The sequence below is a fragment of the Cheilinus undulatus genome, linkage group 1, assembly GCF_018320785.1.
Source record: "Cheilinus undulatus linkage group 1, ASM1832078v1, whole genome shotgun sequence".
In the NCBI taxonomy this organism is placed as follows: domain Eukaryota; kingdom Metazoa; phylum Chordata; class Actinopteri; order Labriformes; family Labridae; genus Cheilinus; species Cheilinus undulatus.
The window spans coordinates 50,947,898-50,958,022 of NC_054865.1; the positions used below are offsets into that span (position 1 = coordinate 50,947,898).

General features: G+C 37.3%; 1 protein-coding gene across 1 annotated transcript; it reads right to left on the bottom strand.

Annotated features, from left to right (window-relative positions):
* Positions 1-2,009: 2,009 nt before the first annotated feature.
* scamp2l (secretory carrier membrane protein 2, like) lies at positions 2,010-10,125 on the bottom strand. The gene is made up of 9 exons (XM_041792567.1): positions 9,957-10,125; positions 9,150-9,221; positions 8,958-9,038; positions 6,574-6,700; positions 6,335-6,463; positions 5,161-5,320; positions 4,594-4,695; positions 3,989-4,106; positions 2,010-3,527 (listed from the first exon to the last, which is right to left on the bottom strand). Exons 1-9 carry the CDS (start codon positions 10,011-10,013, stop codon positions 3,372-3,374), a joined length of 1,002 nt encoding a protein of 333 aa, XP_041648501.1. The 5' UTR covers positions 10,014-10,125; the 3' UTR covers positions 2,010-3,371.

Sequence of the window (10,125 nt, forward strand, 5' to 3'; positions counted from 1 at the left end):
CATTTACTTAAGAGAAAAAGACTCACCGGCCACATAATTAGGTACACCTTCTCAGTTTCTTTTTGACAAAAATATCTAATCAGCCAATCACATGGCAGCAACTCGACAAATTTAGGCATGTAGACATGGTCAAGATGACACACTCAAGTTCAAACAGCATCAGAATGAGGAAGAAAGGGGATTTAAGTTACTTTGAACGTGCCATGGTTGTTGGTGCCAGACTGGCTGGTCTGAGTATTTCAGAAACAGCTGATCTCCTGGGATTTTCACACACAACCATCTCTAGGGTTTAGAGAGGATGGTCTGAAAAAGGGAAAACATCCAGCAGTTGTATGGATGAAAATGCTTTGTTGATGTCAGAGGGGATGAATAATGCTTCATGTCACAAAGCTCAAATCGTTTCAAACTTGCAAACAAAATCTCTGAGGAAAGTTTGCAGCACCTTGTTGAAACTATGGCACAAAGAATTAGGGCAGTTTTAAAGAAAAGGGGGCCAACCCAGTACTAGCAAGGTGTACCTAATAAAGTGGCCAGTACATGTACAATTTATTTTCTCAGTTAACATAGTAATATCAGAACTACAAAAAAAGGTTATAGATAAAAAGAAAGACGTTGTATATCTGTAGAAAAGTCAAACATATGGGGGGGAGGTCCTCTGTCAAAATTAGATATGTCTTTTTACAGTTTACAAAAATGTTTCTTCTTAGTCCAGATGATAATGATAATGTGATGATCCTGAGCTAAAATCACAGCATTTAAATTAATATTCAGTTCTAGTAAGAAGCATAATTTCATTCGGCGCTCAACGTCAGTACAAGTGCAAGGAAAACATTTATTAGGTTTGATTGTCTTTCACGCATTCAGCTATTTTTTTTTATTTAACTATATATTTGTAAAAATGTAGTGTTGGTTCACGTAAATGTACAACTTTTTTAGAACAAAAAAGCTATGTATTTTCTCACAAATTAACAACTCATCTTGTTTAAAAAGAGGTTTTCTCAAAAAATTAACAGATCCTCTTATTTTTAGTGTACTTTTAGAGCTGTCATAATTTGGATAGTTTATACAAAGATATTATGGCAAGAACAAGTGTATGAAGGCCTTCTAAAGTCATGATGAATGAAAATGAATGAAAACAAATAAAACTGATTTTAATTTTCCAAGTGAACTGGGGCCTTAGCTTTTCTAAGATAGATTCTTGATAGATACAAGAAGGGGACAAAGGTTGGGAACTGGTCTAACATATTGATCTGATCCTGAAGAAACCTTTTAAAGAAAGAAAATAAGCTTTCACAGTTTATTAAACTATTACATTATATTACAAGACTAAAAAAAACACATTTTGACCTGACACCACAGATTAAAATAAAATATATGAAATAAAATCCTGCAGACATCCTATTTTATCTTTTTATGTCTCTTTATCCTGTTTCTCCTTTTTAAATATGAAATTGTTTGAAATACAAATTTTTTGTCCCCTGGGTTTTGGATGATTCTGTTAATGGAGCAAATCCCCCCTTTGAAAAACATGGAACATTTAAAATGTAAAATTATGTAAATTATCTGGGTCTTCTGAAGGCCGTGGATAAATAAAAGTTCTTCCTCATATTTGTTTTCTGTATGTCTGATGATACAGTAACAAGAACTGAGAAGGTTTGTCTACCCTATTACCTCAATAACTTGATACTGTTTATGTGTAATTATACAAAAATGCTTAATTTTGATGAAACACCGGTGCATAGTGTCCTCATGCTATTAGTATGTAATTGCCATGTAAATTCTCTTTGATTTGTTTATTATTTGCTCAGAGCTCAGTCCTGTTACTTTTATATAAACAGTAACAGGACTGAGTGACTACAGCAGTGAGGATCCTCTAGTGTATTGACTTATTAATGTGATTTTTTTCTGTCACCCTATTTAAATAAAAACTAGTCTGTGACACATCAATTAAATAAAACAGCTTCACATACACATTTTCACACTCAGACACAAAATTCAACACACCAAAGGAAACTTCCCCTTAAATTTCATTTTTCTGTAAAGACAAAGAAAATCAGACAAACACTTAAAACCAACAGCCTCGTGTGCATATCCCCACACAAAGGAGGCCACATCCGTGTAAAGGCACTGAGGTTAGACCTAAACCTTTTTAGTGGTACAGTAACAGCAGATTAGAAAAGGACAGCGTACATATTCACATGTGAAAATACTAAAACCTACCAACATGTAGGTGTAGCTAGAAAATACAAACTGTCTGCAACTTTCCAGTAACACTTGACTTGGTCTGGATAGCTACAAAGTCAAAGGCATGGATAATTAACAGATAAATATAGTGTTCTTTCTGCTCATTATTCTTCTTAGTAAATACATATAAACCCTATCAGTAACTCTGCACCCTGTATTTCATTATATTACAGCACAATCTACAGAAAACATCATTCTCAACAACTCAACATGGATTAAAATGTGCCATCCCAGTTTTCTTCATTTGCCTCAGAAGAGCCTTTACCTCCCTTCATCTTTCTCAGTTAGCTGAGTAGAATTCAAAGAAAAACTTCATCCCTTCACCTTCATTAAGCATCAGTTCCTTCTATACAGTATAGTACAAGTGAGCAATAAAAAAAAATTGTGTTCATCAGTAGTTTCATAAGATGTGTCTACAGAGCAGGCAGTTTGTAGCCTGCAAAGAGAGTAACAAGAATATCCATACTTGGTTATATAAAGTTTACTGTAGGAATAAAAATGCTTTAAATTACAGTTTTAACTGCTGGTTACCCTCCAACACCCTCATGCTGTTGAGGAGCCGAAAAATGCATGGGTTCATAGTTTGGGTCTATTTTATTCTGATGGTAAAACATGCTAGGTTATTTTGGGTTTTTATTCTGGGTCTTAATTTGTATTCTGGATTTTATGTCATCTTTATACTTGGTGGTGCCCTCAGGCCGTAGTTTGGACACCACTGCCCTGGACTGACATCTCTAGATATTCACTTTTACATTCTTAGTCTACAGTTAAATGCCAGACTTTATATTGTGATACCATTTTGCCAATTCCTTTTTGGACATTGCTGCTCTGCCATATATTTTGCCTTCAGCTTATGATTTCCAGAATCACATTGTAGCACAAATCAGTAACACGCACTTCTTGTTTTATGCCCCAGTATCTTTAAAAGTTGATATGATGGAAACAGTAACATGTTGCATTGCTGATCTCACAGAGAGAAAAAAAACTCTCTTCCTAACTTGGTTGTTCTCTGGCCCTGTCATTAAATAATAAAATCCCCATCCCCAAAACTCATAAGAATGTTGGTTTTATGGCTATGATGGTCAAAGCAGTGACTAGCCTGAGGCACTGAGGAAGTGGAAAACAGTCTAATTTCCCTGGTTCCTGCCAAATGCTCCCTGAGCAGCAGAGCTGGCAGCGCTGGCTGCAGCGCTCTGAACGGTTCTGTTCGACAGGACTCCAGTGGAGAACTCCTGCTGGGCCTTGGTGAAGCTGGCCCCTGTCCTTCTGTACTTCGAGTGGACCTGGAGAAAGTGAGAAGGCAAGAGATGAAGGCAGAGAAAGGTTTAGAAACCAGAGTGAAAGATTAATCACATCTCTTACTGAATTATCAGTCACCTTCTACTGCATTAGTCTTTTAAAGAGAGGCTGCCTTTTTAAACTGGGACCATGTTCCAGAAGGAAAACCGCCGCTGCAGCCCTCCACTGATCTGGGCTTCATGGCAGAGTGTTTAGACTGAAGCCTCTCCAAAACATATCAACGTCTGCATGGCTTTCATTTTGAAATTTTCTGCAAATTCCAAGCAGACCCGCTTCATCAATAAAATGAGAGGGGTCTGAATACTTCCTGAATGCACTACACTAGAAGTACCTTAAATTAGCAAAAGACAGGTTTTGTGAACCATGCACTGAAATTAAATGTTAAATATTAAACTCAAAATCACCAAATAACCAAAGAATTAGTAAAATGTTTACAGTATCTTACCATTTTCAATAGGATGACAGCCAGAACAGCGTTTACAGTGAAAAAACCTGCTACAACCATCATGACCACGGCTACAGCCAGGTTTGCACGGATCATGCTGATAGCTGTGATCCATCCGCTGTTAATGACAAACAAACAGCAAAAAGAAACAGTGAGTATGCAATACACAGTACATGATATATTATACATATAGTATGACAATTAAAGAATTAAACAGCATCCTAACTTGAACAAGAGACCGATGAAAAGCATGTTTAAAAGAGTAAATGATGGAAAACTAAAGGCTGAATTTATATTACATGGCATAGAGAAGAAACCCAAAGACCAAAGTCCCACACTTACAAAGCAGCAACCCAGACAAGTTAAGGCAGCAGGAATCTGTCAAAGAGATGCCACAGAGGAAGAATAGACACACAAACACATAGAGGAGGTTTGAATGAGGAAACACAACCCACATTTAATATGAATCTACTCAAACCAGAGCGAAGACCCACTCTTGTGAATGAAAACAGAAACTGCTTGTTAGCAATGGACCACTTTGCCATGCATTTACACCACACCCTCAGACTTTCACCGGCATGTATTGTGTGAAAGTTGTCACTGACCTGTTTCCCCACCTCGGGATTCCTACAGTCTGAATGATGTACACAGCCACTTGGAAGAAAAAGACAAAGAAGAAGAAGAAGAAGCTGAAGGAGCTGTCCGACCTAGTGAGAGAGAAGCAAACAGAACATGTTAAAGATGATAATATGTGGTATCACAAACAGAAAAGAACTTTACTTACTGTTAGGAAATTCATTTGTAAAAAGGCGTCAGTGCAAACAGCAAACTAAGTCTGAACTCAAACAGTAAGTTCAGTGTCCATAAAGACTTTTGCTCTGATCTGATTTTTTTTTAGTTTTCCTGTAAACATTACTTTTTAAAATGTGGCCTGTATCAAAGTCCTCCTTTCACTTCAGCAGTTTCATGTATAAAAGTGGCCCAAATCAAATTTAAACAGGCCAGACTTTAAAACATACCCTGAAGGTTTGGACTACAGTAAAAAATGCTCAGTGGACCAGAATCCATTTAAGGTAATATAGTTTCCTCCTTCTATATCAGACAGTGGTTTTACAAGGTCGGCTACCAGACTTCGGTAAGGCAACTCAGAGAATACTTCATCATCAGCTTACCTGAAGGCCTTGTAGACGGGCCTGTACCAGCAGACGAAGGACACGGGGGTGAAGAGGATGAACCAGAGGATGGATAGACCAAAGTCAACACCATAGTCAGAATTTACTGTGAAGTACGCCAAGCAGGCGAGCACGTTGAGGAAGAGGGTGGCACTGTGGACTGAGTAGTACACAGAAGAACAAGAAGTTCAACAAAACTATGATCAAAGACAACAATGCTTTGGTATGCTCTTCAGACCTAAAGAAAAAGGCCTTTCTGATTAAAAAAATCTAGCTTGCTTTGGAAGAACATGAAAGAATGGTATTTTTAAATCTATAATGCGTGAAAGACATAAAAAAACTCTAAAACTGATTTTTAAAGGAATATAATTTAATTGAATCTTTTTCTGTAAGCCCATCACAAGTGGAGTTTACATCCAAATGTCCTGTAAACTGTAAACTGAAAAAGAATAATAAAATTAATTGTGTACAAGCTCTTTGGGTGTTTTTTTTTTTTTTGAATAAACAAAGCCAGGTGAATTGATAGATGTGCAAGGATGCTGACTAGACATGACCAGAAGATACGCAAGGATGTTGGCAAATTTACACAACGTAAAGAAGATAATTTAAGGCAGCTGATCAGTGCAAATGTGCATATGAGGTGAGGCTCTCTTACAGAATTTGAGATACAGTAAAGCACTAAGAGACAATGCTGGATGTTTTACATTAAGCAAGGCTGAAGTGCTCGTTAAATCAGAGTTTTATTTCCCAGATTTTCTATTTTCAGAGACTTTGTGACAGTGCAGCTGTCATCAGAGTTACTCATTTGTTATGAAATGGCACAATGACAACAAATATTCCTTACAATTGACTCAATAAACATTTTGCATAACCTTCAATGGATATATTTGAGAAACACTGGCATGGAATGTAAAGAAGCCAATAGGAAGAAGCAAAAAAATAATGACAGTTGTTGCAGTCAAATATCTGCATAATCCAGCATGTAAAAACTGTCTGGGGAAACTGTTGATAATGGTTATTTTTTTATAAAGACAACACGTTGTTAAAAAAAGGAAAAATCTACAGGAGTGATGCACTGGTTTGCATACATTTGTTTTATGTTAACTTGCTGACATACAAAACTGTCAGTTCTAAACATTTGTGCTGCAAAAATGCTGAATGCAGGGGTACATACACATCCAGAGGTAGTACATCCTCTTGCAGATCCTGCGGTACTCCTCAGGGATTTCTTCCTCAAAGTCCTGATAGAAACACGGCTTCACAGGGGAGAAACTAGGAAGAGGGGGCCAGTTGTTCTCTTTTTCTGTCAACATTAAAAACACAGCATGATTAACATCAAAAGTGTCAATCCTAAGTGTTTTAAGTACAACAGGAGCTAACATAAGACTTCTATAGATATAGTGAACTTCTCACCACCAGTGTGGGTTCTGCCTGCACTCCTGTTCTGCAGCTCCTGCTCTTTCCGCTCCAGCTCAGCAGCTTTCCTCTCCAGCTCCTCCTGCTGTTTGATCAGGTTAGCCTGGCCGGCAGCTGCATTTGCCTGGAGGATGATGGAGGAGCTAGAAACCTTACACAGTGTTCAATTTCTTCAATGCATCACCACAGCTCCCTGTTGCACTTTCCATTTTAGGAAATATGGGATTCCAAATTCATGAACTACACTACAGGCAATTTAACATCCACCACACATAAATAAATGTTAGTTTACAGAGAGAGTTACAGTCAGTGGTAGACTGGATCAGCAACTATAAACTTGTATTAAATATACCCAAAACAACTAGCCTAGTAGTTGGAACTGCTTATTGTTTATGTTCTAAACCAAAGCTTGAGCTCAGGATAAACCAGACTTTATTAAAAGAGGCAGATGACGTAAAACTTCTAGGTGTTATTATAGATCAGAGACTGTCCTGGGACAAGCAGATACAAAAACTAGTGACTAAGATGGGAAAGACTTTGTCTCTTATTAAAAGGTGCGCCAAGTACTTCTCACCAAAAACAGTTCTACAACTAATTCAGGCTTTGTTTTTTTCTCATCTGGATTACTGCTCTGTAGTCTGGTCCAGTATTTCCATCAGCAACATTAAGAAACTGCAGCTGGTCCAGAATAAGGCTGCACATGTAGCTCTGTCATTCAGGTTTAGGTCAAATGTCAGTAAAATGCATGAAAGTCTCTCTTGGTTTGAAGTTGAAAAATAGATTATTATATGCACTGATGGTTTTCTTACGGAATGTCATAACAACTAAAACCCCTTTAAATTCATACGAAAAGCTCTCCTTTAGTACAGATGTACACCATTACTCTACCAGGCATGCTGTTAGAGGTTGTTTTATTTTGCCTAAAGTAAAGACTTCATCATCTCAGCGCTCAGTAGCATACAGAGCAATGCAGGAATGGAACTTGCTTCCCAATGATATTAAACAGCAGAATACTCTTTATAGCTTTAAAAGATCCCTGAGAAGATATTATCTCCTAAGAAACTTTAGTAGCAATACTAATTTTGAATACTTTGTTGAACATATGGGATTGTTAATGTCTGTTTTGAGTCACTTGGAGCAATTGTAATGTCTGTTGTCTTTGACTTTGTTTGAGTGAGTTGTAATTGTTGAAATGTCTGTTCTGTTGGTGTAATGTGATGTATTGTCTTATGTTTGTGTACTGTGATTTTTGGATGTATAAATTGTATTGTCACAATGTAAAACTGTGGACCCCAGGAAGAATAGCTTACAGCTGATGCTAAAGCTAATGGGGATCCAAATAAACAAACAAAAACACACCTATTTCATCAGTATATGACACTACGTCATCAGAAAATGATCCTATCCTAGCTTACAGTCTGTGACTTTGACAATCTACTAACTTTCAAAATTTTTAAGCAGACGTGTAACTCTTTAAATGCCATCTTAGGTGCTTAAGAGTTTCATAATGTAAAAAAAAAAATCTGTGAAGGGGATCATCACACCCTTGAATACATAAATAATAAGTGACAACTTTGTAAGACTTTAATAATTTGTTACAGGAGTATGTCTTTGACCTGAAAATATCAGTTTAATGCACTTTTTGAGGCAGAGAAGTTTGCATTGCACATTATGTAAACATTCAAGTGTCAATTCTTTACAGGATAGTTCGCAAAAAATCCTTCTTTCCATGTTTTTGACATTTGTCTCATCAATAATGACAAATAAAATCATAATTCCCCTCAATACAACGATTCATAAAGAATTTGTAATAAGTCAGAATAATTACATTTAGATATTTTTAGGATTATTTAGCCTTAGTTTAATCTAAAAATGATTTGTTGCTTTTGTTGAAAAATACATGGGATGAAGAACTTAAGAAATAATTGCATACTACTGAATATAAATTGCACTCTCAGTGCTGGAGGGAAACATCAGAATTAGAATAATTTCCCAAATATTCAGCCTTCCTGCCAAATATGGGAAAATGGTTTTAATTTGGTGATGAACAGGAAAAACTTAAAGACTCCAGAATGAAAGCCTAGCAACATAAAATACATGTTTGGTTTTTTTTCCGCGATGGCTGGGGGATCAAAAAATGCATTTTAAAGGGTTTTCAATGGGAAATTTTTGGTCGCAAACATCCTGGGTGTATACAAATAGTGTGCAGAGCTTGTTATTGACCCATTACAGGCTGCAAAATGACTAGTACACCCATAATGGGTAAAAATTTGCTTAATCTTGTCTAAATCTATTGTTTTGGACATTAAATTGGATTTGTAGCTTCCAAATACAAATGGTGACTTATTCTTCACTGATGTGTAAAATTGTGTTGGACTTACTTGTGCACTCTGCTCCACAGAGGTCTGAAGAATGGCTGGTTGAGTAGTGGTAGCCGAGATGGGGATGGTCTTTTCAGAGTTCTTTTCCAAGGCACAATCAGAAGTGTTAATGCTTTGGATAAAAATGTACCTCTACATGATGCAACAACTCTCCATCACATTTGCAGTTATAGGAAGAGCAAAGCTTCTTACCACATCGGCAGCAAAAGGGTTGAACTCCCCATTTTCAGTGACTCCACTAGTGGCCTGTGTGATGGAGGCATCCTGAAATACACATTTAAAATGTGTCATTATACAGCTAAGAAACAGTGATGTCCTGTTAGTGGTATGTGTTGAATGGTGTCCCTGAGAGTCCAGATGTAGAACCTGAATCTTTTGTTATTTCACACCACATTAACTATTCATACCTGGCTCCAGAGGACGTTTATCTCTATACAAACACAGTTTTAGGAGAAAAAGAACAAAAGTAGGCTACTTTTCTTTTTCAGAAAAACACAGGCTCCCAAAAACATTTGCTACATTAGCATGTAGATCTGCAAAGACTTTCTATGTTGTGAATGTTTAAACAAGAATCTGGTCAATCTAAAACCTGCGATCCAATGATGAAAACAAGTGTCTTCTTATTTCCGGCTGGTTTTCCGAATCAGGTTTATCTACCTGTATGTATTTATCAATGACGTGGTGAAAACGAGACCGCTGAAGGCTAAATGTAATTAGCAGACACCTGTTCGCGGCTCAGCTCACCTGCGCAGGTGAAATAACAGCCTCCGCAGAGCGCTAATGCACAATTTCATAAAGCAGTTTTAAAAACAACCTACAGAAAGCCTTCAGTGTGTCATAAGTCATAATAGCGACGATTCGTAGCCAGGAAATACTGAAGCCAAACCGGGCCAAACCCAGCAACCAACCAAACAGGTTTTTTTTGTAGCAGATCTCTTTCAGTCTTTAACTTTACACGAAAAAGCTGCTTAAAAACTCGTAAAACACATCGAAACTTACCTGAAAAGGATTAACGTCCACCGGGTCAGCGAAGGGGTTGTTGTCAAATCCCGACATTGTGGAGAAAAGTTTATTTTGACAGAAATAAACAACACCACAGCTCCCGTGTTCCCCGGTCGGCGACGGCTGCTTCTCCTGGCTCTTGCTGCTGTGACATAGATCATCTGCG

What these genes read in the sequence shown, in the direction of transcription:
- scamp2l (XM_041792567.1), bottom strand. Translation starts at nt 10,013, where the DNA reads ATGTCGGGATTTGACAACAACCCCTTCGCTGACCCGGTGGACGTTAAT. An exon ending in GATGTACTACCTCTGGATGT is followed by an intron (nt 5,321 to 6,334) that starts GTATGTACCCCT and finishes TGTACTACTCAG; the next exon opens with TCCACAGTGCCACCCTCTTC. An exon ending in ATCCCGAGGTGGGGAAACAG is followed by an intron (nt 4,107 to 4,593) that starts GTCAGTGACAAC and finishes TGTCATTAACAG; the next exon opens with CGGATGGATCACAGCTATCA.